This window comes from Poecilia reticulata, linkage group LG19, assembly GCF_000633615.1.
Source record: "Poecilia reticulata strain Guanapo linkage group LG19, Guppy_female_1.0+MT, whole genome shotgun sequence".
Classification (NCBI taxonomy): domain Eukaryota; kingdom Metazoa; phylum Chordata; class Actinopteri; order Cyprinodontiformes; family Poeciliidae; genus Poecilia; species Poecilia reticulata.
This window is the reverse complement of record NC_024349.1, coordinates 13,938,154-13,958,413: the sequence shown is the minus strand read 5'-3', so window position 1 is coordinate 13,958,413 and position 20,260 is coordinate 13,938,154. Positions and strand designations below refer to the sequence as shown.

The window sequence follows — 20,260 nt, the reverse complement described above, 5'->3', positions numbered from 1 at the left end:
AGGGGAAAAAATGATTGGCTCAGAGTGGGTGGACCTGGGTAAACTGGATTTACCAAATGATACCTTTGGAAACATTTAAAACGAATGGATAAAATGCATAAGTTTTAGAGCTGTCAACTTTCTGAATCAATTGGCTACATTCAAACTAAAATGGAAAATAWTTTTTGTACCTACTGGATGTGTGACTGGGAGGCCATTCTGTCAAATATTATATAAATTAGTTTATAGTGAAAATAAATTCGTAATTGTGTGACAATTCTGAACATGTTTTAAAAATTTTGTGTTTGGAATTTTATCCGAGTGTGACATTTGCTACAATCTTCGTTTATTTGTAGAAAGATGACCGAGTGAGCGCTCTTAGGTGCAAACGATATCTGATGTATTTTTCTTCAGTAACCTTGGCAACAAGAATTTAGGCCGTTGGGGAGGCAGTTAACGTTTATGCGCTTGGAAAACTTTCGTCTTTGTAAGTATTTATGTGTTTGTAAAATGTAGAGCAGTGTGCATCTATGAGTGTGGATTTGAGAGGAGTGATGCATTTTTTCTTTGTTATATTTTCAGTTACAAAAACATTTTGAATGTAACAATATGAGTGCATTAGCTAATGTATGTTTTTTTTTYCTCCAGCTAATAAAAAACAAGGTTTTTGTGGATACACGTCAACGAACAACTATTACTAGCTGTTACTAGTTGTCAGCGAACAACTAGTAAAAGCTTTTACTAGTTGTTCACTGACGTGTAGCTAATGACGTGTTGTGAGGACAGTGACCTCCTGGTGACCCCAACAAGGCGATCTCTGACTAGCAAGGGATATAAAGTAAAAGGTTTTAGAACATACTGAATATGAATGCATGCGACTGGATCAGACTTTCAACCATTTTTTAAAGAATCTCRCTGGTCTAAAAGAAAATACATGGTCAGAAMTGAAAAGTCGTGTGTAGGCGGCAACCTGTTTCACYCAATACATATAATTTGAAATGTAATTCTACCAAATAATATAAGGAAATTTATGTCAAAGGTAAAGGTAACATCCGAAAATATCTCATTCCAGCATTTATTGTTTAATCTATTTCAAACGGTAGGGAAGGAAAGGGTGTTTGTCCTTGCTCCATTTCTTGTTAATGGAACAAGAAAAGATCATTCGAGCAGTCGGGCTGTTTTGGATTTTAATGTTGTTTGATGATTGTACACCTCAGCAACATTTAAACGTTGTGGGGTTTGGAACTAAAAAAACAATTATGTGAAAACAATGACAGTAAAGAGGAATGCTTAAATTTAACTTGTCGGGATTCGAAATCATCTTCAAAACTGAAGGATGCTCCAGGTTTGACTTATACGTGAAGCGGGGCGCGTCTTTACGTGGAGACGACTCCGCCCATTCCTGACTTACAGCGGGCAGCCGTCTCTAAGCAACCAGCTGCCCAGCAAGTGGGCTGTGCAGGCCGCAGGACCAAAAGCGTCCCGGAGCGAAACGAGAAGTCAGCTCTTCAAAGGATCTAAAGGTTATGGACTGGAGCTCAAATTGAGCCAAGGCCGCCATGAATGACCGGTACCACCGGGCGGCCCGGGACGGTTACCTGGACATCCTGAAGGAAGCCACTCGGAAGGAGCTGAACGCCCCGGACGAAGATGGRATGACGCCGACCTTATGGGCCGCTTACCACGGCAACCTGGAGGCTCTGCGGCTCATCGTTGGCAGAGGGTGAGTCCGTAAAAATTGTTTTATTGTTTGTTTATAAATAAATCTGTTATAGAGTTTGAAACGTGAAATAAGAACTATATTTAAAAAAGGTAAATTAACCAAATCAAAGTCTAGTTTAAAATAGAATTATTATTATTATTATTATTATTTAGAAAACTAAACTAATCATAAGAAATAAAATATTGAGAATAAATGTTACTTCCTTCCTTAGCAGTTTAATCAGTGGAAGGACATATAGAAGGATTTACAGCCCCATTACATAGAAAGGTCAGGTTAAACAAGTGAATGCACAATGTGACAGCTTCATGTTCASTTATGATCAATTTTAGAATAGACCAGCCTGGTCAGCAGGCTAGCACTCTAAATCTTATCCAGAAGCAATCAGTAATAATTTCACTCAACTAGATTAAAAATGATCTAAGAGTGAAAATCCATTATGTTTGGCTGAATGTCTATGTTGAGATGCAGGAAAGATTTTAGGATCAACATCTGCTGAGGTTTTCAAGCTACAATCAAAGCAGGATGCTGATCAAAGWGGCTCCTTGTTATCTGYTGAAGCAGAATGAAACAGTCTGGGTGCCCTTTATCGTGCAGCTGACTACAGGTTTATAGGGCATGCAGTGATGCAGAGGACAGCCGACTCTTGGAAAGGTCACAGAGATTGATTAATAGAAACAGACGGGCAGAAAGACATACATTGCAATGAATGTGACAATAACACAGGAATTCCTGGAAGACTTGTATAGTTGCTTTTTTACTTTTTTTTTTTTGCTAACATTTCAGTATAGCAAARAATATTCTTTATTTTTATACTACAGTGAGAATGTCTATTCAGCCATGTCTCCAAATTGGGCCCTGGAAAAATATTTCTATGCCATTAACTTTTCCACCTTTTGTCGCCTTGCAATTAAATCTTAGWGTTTACTTTATGTTATTGGGATTTTACATTATAGACCGGGGTACCCAGAGAGAACCCACACATTCACAGGGAGAACATGCAAACTCCATGCAGAAAGACACCGGGCTGGGAAACCGTCATGCTACTAGGCAACAGTGCTACTAACTGTGACACTGTGCAGCCGTTCAGCTTCATCTCTTGTATTTTAATTTACATTTACAAAGTAGCATGTGCACAATGAAAGTTATATAATTCAAAATGGGAAGTGTCATATTGTTTATGTCTTCAAGCTTGTAGCTCATGATGTCTTAAGTCAAAATATTTATCGGTCACCGCAGTGATGGGTAATTTGATCATTTGGATTACAAGAAAGGTGACTTAAATTAACATAAAGAATCAAATGTTTTGCTGTCTTAAACAATCTATTWTAAGTCCAAAGCACCATAATTAACAATATTAATTATTAATGAACCCCAGTGCTTTCTATGACTGAYCACACCAGTAGGGAAAAGCTATGTTTTGAAAATGCTGGAGCCCTGAGCTACATTTAGCTTAGCTACCATTACCTTTAAGAAAGGGGACATGCTTTAAGGGTAGTTTTATCTAGCTTAGTGTCTAGAAATAAAGGAAAAATACCCCTTAAAAAAACAGATGATACTAAGACCTGCTCAGTTTTAACAATTCTAAGTATTAATAATGCAGAAGCAGGACAATAATTCAGATTATGTAATGTCCTCCCTGATGTTTCCCTCATGATTGACGCATGAAAGAAAGCGTATAGCAACATATTTTCTTACCTTAAAAAAGCTATTTGCCAACAGACAACACAGACTCCACCAGAGTCTTCTGTCATTGTCATGGCAGGATATTAGCCAAACATATTTTTCTGCATTGCAGGATCTTTGAGGAAATCTGGAAAGCTCACCCAGTTCTCTTGTGTTGTGCATAAACAGCTACATATWTTCYAGTTAGCAAAGCRCTTTTTTGTCAAGAAATCAATCATCTTCTGTTTACATTTATAGACGGTCRCATTCCACTGTAACATACGTTATATTCACACTCTGTATATGGCACTGGTGTTTAAGTTTTAGAGGTTAAATCATTTTAGTTACATTTGATTACACTTAGAATAATAACAAGSAAACACCTAAACTATTCTGTTGCATYTCATATCCCATTCTTTTCTTGGGATTAAAGGAAAACTGAGTGCCAAAAACAACTTGAGTTGCATTTAATGATTTTAAATGACTTACRAATAAAGTCTCACAGTCAGAGCTTCCTCGGAACAATTGCTCTTGACAGCAGCAGAAAACAGATTTGTTTTTTGTTGTTTATCTCTGCTTTATCACYTCTAAACTGGAGCTACATGTGATCAGATTACTGTCTGAGTTACGTAGGTGTGATTCCTGTTGCATGTTACTACAGTGATACATTTCCCACTGCTGCAACTGGACCTGCGTTACACCTTTTAAATCAACAGCAGAACGAAGAACTTTAAAAAGGTCCATCAGGGTCACAGGCTGAAAATAAAGCCAGAGGAGATGCTGATGAGGCCGGTGGAACCTGTTGGGGTGACTGCGTGTTCGTGGGTGTGTGTGAAAAAAAGACTTTGGGTGTGTGGGATGAATAATGCAACRTCACCTCTGTCATGTTTAACCTGCAGAGCTTCAATTATTGATCATGGACTGGCCGTGTAAGAGGAGGGAAAAAAAAGAAAGTTTGTCGCTGCTGCAGCTGAATGCCCCTGTTTATGTTCTTGATAACGATACAGTAACACCTGGGGGAATAAACTGCATATTGGGGCTTATTCTTATAATTCATTAATATTGGGAGGAAGGAGAAAAAAACTGGATTTTCATGAAAATCAGTTCACCCAACTGTTATTATTTTAAAATTAGAATTTACTTTTTGGCTGTTTCTATTCTATTCTGTTCTAACTTTAAAATTAAGTTAATCAAAGAACAAGGGTTAGTTTATTTTAGCCACTTCTGATCCTCTTAATGATCATCATATCTAATTAATTTGAAGAAAAAAATCTTCCCCTAGCTGACTAAATTAACTCATACTCACAGTTAAAATAGATTCTTGTCTTTTCTACAAGAAATCTCCCAGTGTCTACAGCCAAAAAGAAAACCTTTAAGCTTAGCATTAGAATCAGTTCAATAAATTTAATTAGACACCTCCTTTCCTGTTTCTTAGAGGTGATCCAGACAAATGTGACATCTGGGGGAACGCGCCACTCCACCTGGCAGCTGCCAACGGCCATCTCAGTTCGCTCTCCTTCCTGGTAGCTTTCGGTGCCAACCTTTGGTGTCTGGACAATGACTATCACACACCTCTGGACATGGCAGCCGCCAAGGGCCACATGGATTGTGTTCGATATCTGGACTCCACCGCCTCCAAGCAGATCACCCTCAACCCAAAGCTGGTCAGTAAGCTGAAAGACCGAGCATTTCGGACTGCTGAGCGTCGCATCAAAGACTGTGAGAAGCTCCAAATGAGGCACCGGGAGCGCATGGAGAGGAAGTTCATGAAGGAGTCAGTGGCTCTGGACAACCTGGATGCTATTAGCTTGTCCAGCTACACCAGCAGCAGCACGCTAAGCCGCAAGTTCAACACAGCCACCTCCAACATGCCATATTCACAGGTGGTTATGAGTCAGATGTAAATATCCAATATGCTGATGTAAATAAGCATAATATTATATGTCTTCTATATATTAATAATAGTTTTTATGAGACAAATTGAGATTATAACCATTTTTTTTTACTATGTACTTATTGTTACTACATGACACCAACTTTAAGAACTTGAAGACGTAGCCCACACACCCAAGGTTTTTGTTTGAGCATGGAAACTGGTTGTTTTTGACTGGTTAGCTTAATCTTTAACATTTCACCTCTAAACTCTCCTGGTAAGGTTAGTTGTTGATTAAATAGTTAAGGAAGTGCTAATATTGTTTTGAAGCGGAGAGGTAAGGAAAAGGGGCAGAAAGCTTACCCAAGGGTCTTGGAAAGGAGGCTCTGAATGATTGCAAGGAGCAGGTCCTTACCCTTGTAGAGTTGATGAGGAAATCATTGTAGTATGGTTTTCCAGGCTGTGTTTGGTACTTGGTGTGGTGTTCAACAGTAATATAGGAGGAGGATGGTAAAATCAAATGAGGCCTTGTATATAGTAATCTATGCCCTGCTCTGTTCTGCTCTTGCGTGGACTCAGCTTTACAGACACAGTAAGGAGCTCCATCAATAGAAACAAGCTTATAGTAGAAAGGCTACCCCTCTGTATCAAAAGTGTTTAGATGTGTGGTCAGGATGTCAACTAGATATCTCATATTGGAGGTTTTCTGAGCACATATTGGAGCAGGCTAAAAACTCACTGGGGGGATTTTTTAGAAATAATGTGAGGATTCTTGTTCTTGGATAAGCAGAAGACATGAAATGGATAGATGATATCATGATGGCAGAATGGATCAGAAAATCGATGGGTTGGGTCCTCATCTGGTCTATTGTGGTAGTAAATAACCTGAGCATAAACAAAAGCTTCTGCCAACTAATGGCCAGACATACTTTCTGTATTCTTCCATTGTCAGATTGAAGTGTAAAAATAAACATCAGAGGTTGTGAAGTGGAGTCTTTGAGGTCTTTATCAACAGTGTTTTCTATTGATAGACTTTTTATTGAAGTCTTCCAAAACAGAAGTTATTTTGAAAAGAGTGCCTATGTTTGCTATTGTTTTAAGACCTTAAATTTTGTTTTAAGCAAGCTGGTTTTATTTCCAGGCTACGCTGCATTCAACAGCCAAGGGCAAGGCCAAGATTCAGAAGAAACTGGAAAAGAAGAAGCAAGTTGATGGAACGTTCAAAATCTACGAAGATGGGAGAAAGAGTATCCGCTCGCTCACTGGCCTGCAGCTTGGTAGCGACGTCATGTTCCTCAARCAAGGCACCTACGCCAACCCCAAAGAGCGGGCCCGTCTCAACATCCGGGACATGTTCCCCCGGGAAAATGATGACGATGTTGAAACAGTTTCTCGTGCCATGAGTGACCCAGGCCTCTATGAAGCTGCCTATTCAGAAATCAGCGCAGACTCTGGGCGGGACTCCCTTTTCACACGGCCTGGGCTTGGCACCATGGTGTTTAGAAGGAACTATATGACAGGTGGCATGTTCGGGATTGGAGGACGAGATGAAGGAAGTGTTGTAGGAAGTGAACCTGTTGGTCGAGCACCTAACGTCCGTCTGCGTGGACGCCTGCCTCAGCGCTCTCCTAGCTTTGATGAAGACAGTATCGGAAGCGCGTTTAGCCTGCAGGAGAGGAACCTGCAAGAATTACCTTGGGAAGAGGTTGACATCGGGTTAGATGAGGACATTGAGCCAGAGAATAACAATCTTGAAACCTTTCTTGCCTCTCAGGGCCTGAGTGAATTCTTGCCGATCCTCAGTCGGGAAAAGATTGATTTGGAGGCACTGTTACTATGTTCAGATCAGGACCTCAGTAGCATTCATATCCCATTAGGCCCCAGAAAAAAGATGCTAGATGCCTGCAAGAGGCGTCTCGATGTTCTCGAAGAACCAGAAGCTATTGAGGACTCTGCGCTTTGAGACTTTATCTGTTTTATAGCGGGATTATCACCTTACATCTTCATTCCCAGCAGATAGATTCATGACAGACTTTGGCTCATATTACATATTATCATGGGGGAAAACCGAACATGTATTGTTTTTGACCATTTTAATCACTAATCAGCAGGAAATGGTACTTTTTGGTTCCAACTCAAAATCATCAAAGGTAAAGCATGTCAACAAACTCGATTATGGCCCTTTAACGGTTCAATCACTGGTGTGGGTTTGTTTATCTCCAAAAAATATCATTGCCACCATCTTGTGGCTACCATGTGTAACTGCACTCAATTTCATGCTGTAGGTTCTCATTCTAACTATGTCAAGAACATAGTTTATTTGTATTTTGTGACATGCTATTATATATACATTTACATAAATCTGTCTCCATATTATGAGTCTACACACACAAATATTAACGAACTAAATAAAACTAATTACAAACTTTACAATACAATACAGGTTTTGGTTTTAAAATTTTTTCCACAAACAGGTAAGTTTCTATTGATTCACCTCCAATAAATTCTGCTTTATTGTTACTGTACATCTCTATTGCTCCATTTAAGAAAAATCAAAATACAACTATTGTACTTTAAAACAAAAATATTTCTGTTTGGCACATGTACATTAATGACCATACTGTATGTTCGTGATAGAAACTAATCTGAGACCGCTGCAGACATGGTGGTAACAGTAAGACGATGTGGTGTCAGGTCAAAGTTACGTGAGTTTGCGTAAGATAAAGCTGCAGTTTCAGGTTGCTGCATGTCGCATCACCTTTCAGCTCTGGATGTATCTGCACCAGAGGGCATGACCCTGCATGTATGATCATTTTTATTTTTTTTGTAATAACTGCCTGAGAATGTTCACACAAACATTATATCTTTTAATAAAATAAAGTTAAAGAGTTCATTGGGAGCTTGTTGTACTTATACATTGGCATGAATGCATTCAGGCTGTCAAAATTCAATTTATCTGTTAGATTTATGTAATTGGTTCTCAGTACACACCTCCTCTCTTAGGGGTACAATTTTCTGTATTTTTTAACTTTTTCTTAGAAGCCATTTTCCACTCTTCTCTTTTTTTATTTATCTCCATTAGCATTTATCTGCAAGATTTTCTGATATTTTATGTTTTTTTCTCCCTCTTCTTTGTTGCATTTAGCTATTTTGTCATTTTAGGTATTGTTTTTATGATTTTTTTTTGGCACCTCTTTCCCTTTTCTTGGACCTCTTACTAGAAAGTGTTACAGTGTTACAGTTTTGTAACACTTCTTCAACATTTTTGTATTGTTGTTGAACCCAGTCTGAAAAATACAATTCAATTTAGAAAAACACAAGGACAATTCTAATTTTCACCTATTTTTTTCCCCTTTCCAAGTCAGGTCCTATTTATCCAATCATCCAGATTCCAGAAGGATGCAGATTAATGTGAATGAACTTCTAAAAGAAAAAGCTATCTTCCTACTTTGAAAAAACAGAAGTGGACGCTGTTACTCAGTCGTCGTCTTTCCCAGAATGTTTGCCAAGGTTACAGCAGCAGAGGGGAGGGGGAAGAGGAGAGCACACAAAGGCAGAGGAACAACGAAGGGGAGAGCGTCATGCAGAATGCATGAGACACCAGAGAGGGGGAACTGAAGCAGATGCATTTTTTTTTTCTGCAGGATTTCTGAATCCATCCTGTTAAATCTTCAGCCAGTGCCTCATTAGATTCGAAGTCGAGGCGAGGAGGAGGAATGACATAAAAAAAAGAGGTGGGACGGGAGGATCCAGAACAGCTACAGGAAGGGGGTCGGGCTTCTCTGACAATGATCCTCACCAACAGGGAGTTTGCCAGTGTTGACTTTCCTCAGTGGACTTTGCGTTCAGTGCTGCAGTGTTTTGCTCCGGCTGCTCTCAGGGGGAGACTGTGACTCTGTCCTGAGCCGGTCCTCAGCATGCAGAGCGATGAGTGCCAAGAAATCCAGAATGACCGAGGATGGGGTGGTGTGCTAAAACTGAGAAGCGGAGCGCTTTCGGAGGTGACAAACGGAGGAGGAGAAGAGGATGTGGGGAAAGAGTCTCTGATGATGGAGCTGACCAGGCTGGTGCAGAAGGTGATGAAAGAGAGCAGCTGGTGGGAGAAGAGGGGAGTGGACTGCAGCATCCTGACTGCAGCATTCCTGTGCCTGGTACCTGGTAAGGAATAACTTGACACATCTGTAAACATAARAAGATAGCGATCTGAGGTATTGAAACATTTCAAACTGACTAAAATGACTCATTGTATTCAAAATGTTGATAAATAACWTAAGCTTTAACRTGTTTCATTACAATTGTATGGTCAACACAAATTTCAATATAAATCCAGCTGATCTGGTAAGCCAACAAAGGTTTRTTGGAAAACATTTATGAATAAACAGAACTAGTATGATCAAGGTACACAGCAGACAGGTGACTCTGGAGGATCAACGGTGATCCGCAGTTCAGGTGGAAGAAATCTGTTGACAGGACATGTTTACCAATGGTCATCTATGGGAGTAGGTGATCCAGTCATATGAGACCAGGAAATGGTCACTGTGCAACTCCTGAACACAACATTTCCACAGCAAAAGATGATGATGGCAGAATCATGCTGTGAGGAAGCTGGTAGGAGTTAAATGGATGATGGTCGGAGTTAAATATAGGGCAATCATGGGGGAAAACCTGTAGCAGCAAATCTTAAAATGGCTTAGTTAAAGTCCAGTCCTCCATCYAAGCTGACTTACCTTGATCTTTTTTTGCCATGAATGTGTAAGGCTGTTAAGAGACCCTGCTTTTTTTGTAACYTGCCTTATTATGACATGTTGCGATTTGGCACTAACTAAATAAACTGAAGTGAATTAGATGTTCTCATTTGTAAAAGAATTTGTAAATTGTGCATCATTCCACTTTTATCTGAAACAGTGGGGTCTGAAATCTGAAACCAAGCTGCTTAGCGCAGGTTTATAGATTTAGAATTTGTAGGGGCCAGAGACGTTAATGAAAATCCCATGTGACTGTGTGTATGATCAAGAGCACACACTGCAGTCTGGATTTTAGGTCAAACAAAATATAAAACAAACCATTACTATTCTTTTTACTTCAGGCATATAATAAGCTGCTGAATTTTYCTACATAATGGAGATGTGTAAATTTACATGTAGATTAAAGGATAACCTTTAATCTACATGTGAAGTGATGTAAGGAATGTTGTACGTGATGAAAAGGTGTCAGATGCGAGCAGCCCTGCTGTCTCTGGTGACGAATAAGGTTTCATTTTACCAGTAGAGCTGCCTGCTAATTTATCTCAAGCTGGAGATGCGCCTAACTATCCACCACTTCTTTAGATTTTGTTACCAAGTAAGGTAAAAAAATATATATATATATCCTTAAACGGAAACATGATTATTTGCTCTGCAAGTTTTCTAGAACTTTTTTAAAGCTTTCATTTAGACTTTAGCAGATTTTTTCCCCATTTTGTTTCTGGTTTCTGTAGTTATCAATCAACAAAATGAGGGTACAGGGCAAATGGAGAACAAAAGGGGACGATTGAGAACTTAAAAAAGCTAGCTGGAGAAGATTAACAGAATCTGACAGCAAAGACCCACTGGAAGACCTTAGTGATTGATCATCTTTCAGTTGATCTTCTACTTTGTGTTAAGTTCTTATCTATTATTTGAGGATCATCTTGTTGGAACTTCTTTCTGCCTATGGAACAATATCTTCTCTGGACTGAATGATGTTATATCTGCAGCGATTTCAATAAAGCAATTGGAAACAATTGTGTCTTTTTGGCAGGCTGCTGTTAAGATTTATGCTCACTGTCCTGCTTTGACACAGCAACACCAAAGTTTAGGAGTACTGCCATGGTTCAGGTTATCATATATCAGAGTTGGCTTAATTAAATAGCATATGTAAAAACAACTACCAGGTACTTGACTAAAAAAGTGAATCAAATAACATCCGGATTGTATTGCCAATCCGGATGGCAATACAATCCATCCGGATTGTATTGCCATCATAGAAATGATGATGTAATGATGATGTTATCATCATTTCTATCATCAAGAAATGATGATAACATCATCATTTCTTGATGATGTTATCTGCCAGTCACTTAGCAACAGTTCAATTCATTTAGGCTTGTAGATGTGGCGAAGGCGACTTGCCATAGTTTAAACAGAGCTTCTCTGCTTTTTGTCCAGAGTCACCATGGGTCTCTTGGTTCCATCTCTGATCAGTGCTCTCCTTGTTTGGCCTTTAAGTTTAGGTGGACAGCCTTGTCTTGGTACCTGTACTCTTTCCATTTCCGGAAGATGGATTGAGCAGTGTTCAGTGAGATGTTGAAAGCTTGGTAAATCTTTTTATAACCTAAGGCTGCTTTAAATTTTCCCACATCCTTATTTCTGACCTGTCTGCTGCGTTCCTTGGATTTCATGATGCTGTTTGCTCCCTAATATTCTCTTAACCAACCTCTCAAGCTGTCACAGAGCAGCTGTATTTGTACAGAGATTAGAATACACACAGACGGACTCTATTTTGCAGTCATCAGGCAACTTCTGAGGGCAATTGGCACTGGGAGAAACTGAAAGGTACACACTGCACTTTTCAGGGTTTTTTTGTAAAAAACTCTTTTGAATCATGTATATCTTTTCTTATACTTCTCAGTTGTATACCACTTTGTATTTTGGTCTTTCACAATACGTCCTATAAAATATATTTAGGTTTGTGATTGTAATATGACAAAATATGGAAAATTTCAAAGGATATTAATACTTTTGGAAGCCACTATATGTTAATTTATGAAGATAAAGACAACATATTTAAATTTTTAAGTTAAATCAGTCAGGACCAATTTCTATATCCAACTTTAGTTTGTTGAGTTTGTTAGTTTTTAGACATTTGTTTCTTTACAGCACTCCCACAACGTTTGAGTCAGCTCTGTACTTTAACTGGACTCTTGATGCACCTGGCTTCATTTCTTTTTCAGCCATTCTGTTGCCGATTTCCTGCGGTGTTTGGGATCATTGTCCTGTTGATGGCCCAGTTTGGGCCAGGTCTCAGCTTGGTTCATTCAGATGCATATTTGCAAACCTAAACCATGCTGCCATGTTCTCTTAGGAGAGAAGAGGCTTTCTCCTTCAGCCCTTCTGAACAAGCCACACTTGTTCAGGCTTTTTCTAATCGTCGTATCACAAACTTTAACATTTGACATTTTAACTGAGGCAGCTGGTGTCCGAGGTTGAGCTCTTTCTTAGGCTTGTTAGAAAACCACTAGAACAAAGACTAAAACTGACCATCATTTTTGTTTTCTTTCTTCCTTCTTTTTTAGGTATTTAGTCTATCAATCAGAAGCTGTTTCAGCCTTTTAGTACAGAAACTGTAAAACTAATGTGACACAGCAGGGATAAAAAAAAATTAAAATCCAGTTTAAAGCAATGTTAAGAAACAGAGAGTCGAGAGTTTTAAGTCAATGCTAAAACAGTTCTATAGACGCATTTATCTCTTGTTATCTGTCTTCCAGCCTTCCTGCTGCTAAGCTCTTCTCAGCTGCTCTGGTTTTCCTTGGGGTTGCTGTTGATGGGCTTGGCTCATGCTATCATCACCGTCAAAGGAGCACATCTGGCCAGTCACGGGGCGCTCTGTGAGTCGAACACCTGGGCAAAGTTCTGGGCCATCTTCTTCATCGAGGTATGAAGGGGAAAATAAAATCTGCTGCCATGTGAAAATTTAAAACAAAAATAACTTTTAGAGCTGGATAGTCTTACTCTCACTTCTTTGGCAAAGCTAAAGCTAAAGAAGTGAGGGTAAAAAATATCAACTATAAGTTAATATTTTATGTGAAGGGCTTTATTTATGTTTTTCTTTGTCTACGACTTTTCACACAATCATGTTCGTCCCGACAGAGACATATGTTTCCATAAAAACCTCTCAAAGGCCAACCAGCTCCTGATTGGTCACTTCCAGAAATCTGAAAAGCTTTCCATCTGAAATTTAGCATTTAAAATTTGCTTTAAAAAGCTTTCTGATCATTTTACATTAAACCACAAACTGGAATATCAGTAACTGTCTGCGATGATTGTTCTTTATTCAGTTTGACTTTTAGGAAGCTCAGAAGACACACGCATGATTGATTAAGTGTTCAGTTGAGCTTAGAATGCTAGCTCAATATCAGTTGGTTTTTTTTATATTTTTTTACTTTACTCAGTTAAATAAAAATAATGTTTTTAATACCAGGGCCATAGTTTAAGCATTACCAAAATTATAGTCCAGCTATTACCCAATGACGTCAATATTTTGGAGTGACCATCACAAATCCCTAAAAAAAAATATGTGGACAAGATGACCTGCAAACTTGACCAATTTCACACCAGTACTTTTAGGAGGAATGGACCAAAGCGCTGTCAAGCTGCTAGGAGCACCTTGTAGAAAAATAGCTAAAACCTTTGACAAAAAAGTCATGCAAAAAGGCAATTTGTTAAACAGTATAGAAATGAGAAAACATCTGATTTTGCAGAAAGTTTAAATTAAACACTATATCTCTCATTATCCTGGCATTTGGAAACTATAATTAATTTTAATTATTCTAACTGAACTTTTTTGCACTGCATGAAAATATCTAGTGTCAGTGTTGTAAGAGGTAATTGAACTGAACTTGTATCACACTATCCTCGATGCACTCATTACTCGATTGACCATTACAAAAACCTGGAAAAACCCTCACAACCACAGAAAGAGCAAGATAAATTCCAGTTGAGATTTAAACGTGTTATCTTTCTGTGCTGCAAAGCAGAACATGTTTTTGCTTAAACCATTCAGTGACCTCAAAAAACCCAAGCATCCAGAAACTCAGTTCACTGACCTCGCCTAATTAAACATGGATATTTATTGAATATGCTGGTATTTACATAAGCAAAACACTTGTATCATTTCCTTCTCTCTCTTTTAACCTTTGACCAGATACCTCACAATGTAAACAAAAAATATAATAGATTCATAGCCTGTATCCGATCTCTACCTAAACACATGTGCATAGACTGAGCTATATGTGTAGTTTTAATGTCTGTTTTTTATTGTATTACTTTTTTTGGTCTGCTCAGATCTGCGGCTCATTCTCAGCCCAAGCAGGCATACATGGCCACATTAAGATGCATCACGCCCACACCAACATCATTGGACTCGGCGATTCCAGCGTCTGGAGGGTTCCCTATCTGCCTCGCATCATCTACTTGTTCATGGCCCCCCTATCTGTGCCGGTCATCACTCCACTCGTTGCTCTAGGTTAGAAAGTTTTTTTTTTTTTTTTCACTGTAGGTTAATTTGTAGAGTTTCTAAAATGACTTACCAGCATAAAGTTGCGATAGTTTTTTAGCTCTTTGGTGTCCTACATGTCTCTCTTATCAGTGTTGATTTAATGTGAGTGATATATTTGTTTTCAGCTCATCTTAAAGGAAATTCTTTAGGCATGGTGGTCCGGACGGTCCTGATGATTGCACTGGGCCTGTATTCACAGTATTGGCTCCTCATAAACGTGTCCGGGTTCAGGTCGATGCCCGGAGCCTTGTTATGCATGCTGGTGTGCAGAGCCATGTTCTCCATTCCGTACATCCATGTCAACATTTTCCAGGTGACAACACAGTGCCTGCATTTGCATACATGCAAATCTTATGGAGACAAAATGTCTGCTTTTATGAAAGACCGGTTTCAAAACTAGCATGCGAGAAAGCATTTTTAAAACAGATAAAAATCCATACAATGCATGAAACAGATTGACTGAAACGGCCAAATAAGAGAAGGTGTCAAATATGAGTAATCAATAAAATCAGAAACAACATATACATTTTAAGTGTCCTTTTGCTGAATTGAGTTGCAAAACTTCAAATCCAGCCGTAGTTTGTATTAAGTGAAAGAGTCAGTAAAAAACATGTTTTTTTAACAAGTTGTGTACATATTAAAGGAACAATTAAAAAAAGGTCAAATTGGAGAGTGCAGGTGCTTTGTCAGATTAACATTTAGGGATTTTCTACAGAGATAGCAACCAAGTTATTGATTTATAAATGACAATGAGTGTAGATAGTGTAGATATAAATTACAACAAGAAGGCAACTTCTGAGTGGTCCTTTTACTGTTGAATAAAATAATATGATTCATTTCTAGAATCATAGCTCTTATGTTGCCTTTTTTAGATATATATTTTTCAAAGAGGGACTTAGAAGAAGGTTTGTATGGAAATATTATACCACTAGTTATTTATTTCAGGATTTAGCAGCGTAAGAAGGAACAAATTTTACTGAATAACATCAAATGCAAACAACAGAGGATCAACTGGGTGACAATTTTTGCATGAGATTAAATGTGTGTCATCAATATAAAAAAAGACCACACATTTAACAACTGACCAGTAAGTTAACCATATTTTCTTTCTTTAAGGTAATAAAGGATAACTCAAAAATTAATAAAAAATTAACAGTTATATTGGAAACACATCAAAACTACACAAGAGTAATTATATTTTAGGGTAAAATCATATATGAATAAACTAAATTATAATACATTTGTCAACAGAGTTAATTGTTTGTTTTGGCTATTTTTTGCATGTTCTGTCTACATGTTTATGGACATTTTTGTTTCAAACTATGTCAACTTGTTCATTTTTTTTTAGTGCTTGACTTAAGGCCATTTGGAAAAAAATACTCCACTCACAAACCAGCTTCTTTTCATTTCATGCCAAATGTTCACCAGGAGCTTTTTATTACAGGCTCTGTGGGAAGCTAACAGACACCGGCATTGTGTTGCAGTCAGAGAACTAAAGGAATAACAAGAACAATCCAGGCATGATTTTCCAAGAAAAGATCCAGGTCATTGTACATTGTTCAGAACAAAGGGTGTGAAGGTGGATTAGAGAACGCAGGTTTCAGATGTTTGTTCTAACTCAGAGGTCAGACTGGAGACCCTCTCTCCAGCGTCTCCTTGATGTGCGGATGCTGTTGTTGGCTGGTTTCACCTTACCTCCCACCTCCCTGGGTTCAAAGCTGTTCGACTGAGGTTGACCTCTGGTTTTAGTGGGTTCATCAAGCTGAGGTTGCACTGAATGTATTCCGTAAATCTTATATTTCTCGGTCAATAAGTAAAATCTTAAAACCAGCAACAAAAATACGTTGGAATTGACGGAATTTGTTTGCATAATCTCCACAGCTCTAGGATCAATTTACTTGTCCCTCTTTTGAGTAAATTTAAACAGTGACACACCTGAAAGGGTAAACCACAGTTTTAGATGGAAGTTAAAGAACTACTGGAATTTTCTTTCCCTTCTGTGGACCCTGTGGATTAGAGAAATTGCACCATAAATTCAAACTTGTGCACCCAAGTTGTTTGTTTTATAAACCACAGAAGATGTTTGTAAGATTGTTCCACTCTTTTAGGATTTCACTTAAAAGTGAAATCCTAAAATGAAGATAAAATTATAGACGTGATGACTGTGTGTCATTTTTAAACTGGGTCTTTACATAATTCATTTTTCCAGTAAGCAGAAGAAAGTCACTCTGAGACATTGACTTTGTGTTCCTTGTAGTTATGCACAATCAAAAAAATGTCTTGTTTAATTGGGGTTTATATCATTAAGTCTGGCACCATTTGTAGGTTATTCCAATTCGTTTCAACACTTAACCTAATTTTTACCTCCTATTTGTAATGAAGTGAAACAGCCAAACATTCCATGCATAGTAAAGTTTAACCCTTTCACAGACTTAAAACATGAGGTCCATTCTAAATCACAAGCTTTTTACTCAGTGCACGGTCCTATGTGCTTTTACGAGGGTTTTTTTCTGCGGTTTTAGGAGCTCGCTCTCTGATGGGACACCCGCCTCTCCAATCCCCTAATACCCCCACTGTCTGACCATGACATCTGCAAGGCACATCTTGAGCATTGTGCTAAGACAGTGGGAGGGTTTATACAAAACCATCTCAAATTGTTCAAAATCAGGAATGTTACAATCGTTTAAAAATGTACCTGGTAACGTAGTGATTAAGGGATAAAAATAAGAATATAATTTTAAGCAAACGCCTAACTAGACAGTCATCAGGTCAAAACACCTGCTGCATTGATCAGATGCAGCTCAAATTACAAAGTGGTTGTATCAGATTAAACTGAAACGTAATAAAAAAAAAACATGTCTTGTTGCAGCACATTGGTCTACCGATGTTCTCTCCAACAAAACGGCCGAAGAGGATTTACCAGATGACCCACGGAGTTCTGAACCTGCCCCGTAACCCTATACTGGACTGGACGTTTGGACACTCTCTGATCAGCTGCCATGTAGAACACCACCTCTTCCCCTTCCTGTCAGACAACATGTGTTTAAAGGTGGAGTCACCATTACTGCCTCACGCCATTTTTTTTCCCCTCACCATTTCTACTGTTTGGGATCATTGTCCTGTTAATGATCCAATTTAGGGCAAGCTTCGGTTGTCTCACAGATGGCCTCACATACGACTGTAGAAACGTTAGGAGTTTTATGGTCCTGTGATTATGCATAACTGCTGTCTTGCTTCTTTCTGTTCAGGTGAAGCCTGTTGTGTCCAAGTACCTGACTGAAAAGAAGCTTCCCTACCAGGAGGACACCTACCTGTCCCGTCTTCACCTGTTCTTTACCAAATACCAGGAGTTGATGGTGTTCGCTCCACCCATCACAGAGCTGGTGGGAGTGCAATGACTAAGGGAGGATGATGTCATCTTTACTTAGGACTTATGACATGTTTCAGCTTAAATTGTGCTAATTAAAACAGCTTTAAAACACAAGAAAGGCATTAAAAAATATGTATTGTCGATATCTTAAATTATAAGAGGTTTTTAAAACACTAACAGACTTTAAGAGWTACAGTTTAGCTGTTGATTTATTCAAAGACACCAATATTTAACCCGAGACGTTTTCTCTAATTAGCAGCATTGCTCTAACACTTATGTTTTGACGTGGTTTCTGTCTTACAAAGGTTCTGTCCATCATCATCCTGACTTACCTCGAACATGTACTGTCTACTACCTCAGCTAAAGTTAGAAAGTCACGTTTCCACTTTGACAAAGCTGCTAAAGGTGGTGAATCTTTAGTTACTAGGCAATGATGGAAGACTGCTGCATAAAGAGTTGGCATGGTGTAAACAGGATAGGTTTTTATGTCCAAAAGCACAAATCTTTTCACAATGCAGACATCAAATTGTTCTCTTTTGCCTTGTTTAAGGGCATGTACCAGTGCTAGAATGGTCAATGACATAATACCTCCAGTAAAATATTCATTTTGCTTGTTTTAAGTAGAATATAATGAGTTGGCCAAAAAATGGCCAATGATGTAATATTATTCTGGAGCCAATAATGTAACATTCTGCCCATAGTATAATAAGTTATTATGGTATCGCGGTGAACCATAAGAAAAACATGTGATGTTATATTATCCAAAACTTTATTACATTATTGGCAAGTTATTTGATTTATTTCACTCAAAATTCTTATGTTGTTGGATAACAGACTCCATTATCCGATAACAGAAATAGTGGCTACATCTATTTTTTTAGCCACCACACATTCTGTTGAAACCAGCTAATCCCATCTCTCTTTATCCTTTAAATCTTTAAAGCACAAATCTTCCTTAAAAAATAAAAATCCTGGAATGTGAGATCATGGAACCTTATTTCAGAGGATTAAGCCTTAAACTCAGGCTTTTAACCAGTCATATGCTAAAGTTTAAAAGTTTTAATCCAATTCTGCAGATGTCTGACACGGTGCATAGTACTGCCGTGATTTAGTTTCTTTATGTCTGTTTTGCTGTGKAGAGTTTGTCTGCACTCTTTCCATGATTTTCACAAGTTCTTGCTTTGTTCGGTCATCTGTAATTAGGTCTTTTACCTTTGGATTTAAATGTAATAAACTAAAAGCTTAATTTCTGTCTATATCATTGTTCACTTCTTTTCATTTCTCACTGAGTAAAACTTAGTTGAACATGAAAAGCAAAAAATGAAATAAGCAAGCTAACTGTTGGAGCAGACCGCAAGATGTTAAAAAATGTCTCAGGAAAACCTTAAGCAGCATTACAGGACTTATAGTAGGCTTCAGATGGTTTGGATGTAAAAGCAGATACCTGTGTGTGTCATGGTTTGCGAATGTTTTGCTGAAATTGTTTTAAAAAAGTAAAGTGAAGTAGGATGGGATCCCATTTAACGTGACAATAGAACAAAACATACCAGCAAATCAAGGAGTTGTCTATAAAAGAAGTCAAAAGTCTTTCTTATTCTGGGTCTAGTCAAAGCCTGAATCYTGATCTCATTGAGAAGCTGTGAGGTGACTTGAAACTGGCTGACACATGCAAGAAACCCCTCATACATCTCACAGATGAAAGCAAGCTTTCTTTAGAGCAATACTGACTGGTAGAGGCATGGCTTAAAGCATATTTCACTGAAGTGAGATAAGAGATAAAAATGTGATTAAACATCGCTATATGAATATTTCTTAAGAACGAACCAAACATGTATTGTTCTTGCTGTTACATGATAACAGCAAAAAGCCACGTTATCATGTAACTGCAGCTTCTTGCTGTGGGTGTGCCACAGCAAGCTGTGTGTTCCTTTACACCTATCTAGCACTGAAAGCCTATATGGACTTGTGCCTCTGTGTGAGGTCCTATATGCATACTGCAGGAGCACCCTACAATGGACTGAGTCCAGATCTCAGCTTGTAGGCAACAGACAAAAAAAAAAAAGACAAGAGCACAACTTTGGGACATTGTGTCACTTATAGCTTAATCTTCTTTTGCTTATCAAATTAAAAGCTGAAATTATGCARCAGAAGTTGTCAGAGGTCAGGTTTTGGTGTATCCGTATGGGCTGAACTATATAAATAAACGTTCAGAAAAAAAAACAACAATAGTTCTGTTTTGTTTATACCTGCGCATGAAAGCTCAGCCACATGTTTGCTGTTTAACTAGGAATGTCAGTGAGAAATATTGACTTATGAATGTTGGCGTAAATGTTTTGATTTGAGTTCTTTTTTTACCACC

General features: G+C 38.3%; 2 protein-coding genes across 3 annotated transcripts; both read left to right on the top strand.

Moving 5' to 3' along the window:
* Positions 1–399: 399 nt before the first annotated feature.
* On the top strand, positions 400–19,963 carry fads6 (fatty acid desaturase 6). 2 transcript variants are annotated; one of them, XM_008437182.1, is made up of 7 exons: positions 400–466; positions 8,882–9,395; positions 12,742–12,908; positions 14,318–14,498; positions 14,657–14,844; positions 17,401–17,580; positions 17,780–19,963. In XM_008437182.1, exons 2-7 carry the CDS (start codon positions 9,155–9,157, stop codon positions 17,927–17,929), a joined length of 1,107 nt encoding a protein of 368 aa, XP_008435404.1. In that variant the 5' UTR covers positions 400–466; positions 8,882–9,154; the 3' UTR covers positions 17,930–19,963. The 2 variants fall into 2 exon arrangements, with proteins under 2 accessions (XP_008435404.1, XP_017166466.1); XM_017310977.1 differs by having other exon boundaries at positions 406–466; positions 8,599–9,395.
* On the top strand, positions 406–8,592 carry ush1gb (Usher syndrome 1Gb (autosomal recessive)). The gene is made up of 4 exons (XM_008437181.2): positions 406–466; positions 628–1,702; positions 4,800–5,247; positions 6,379–8,592. The coding sequence occupies exons 2-4, from the start codon at positions 1,539–1,541 to the stop codon at positions 7,198–7,200; spliced, it is 1,434 nt and encodes a 477-aa protein (XP_008435403.1). The 5' UTR covers positions 406–466; positions 628–1,538; the 3' UTR covers positions 7,201–8,592.
* Positions 19,964–20,260: the final 297 nt, after the last annotated feature.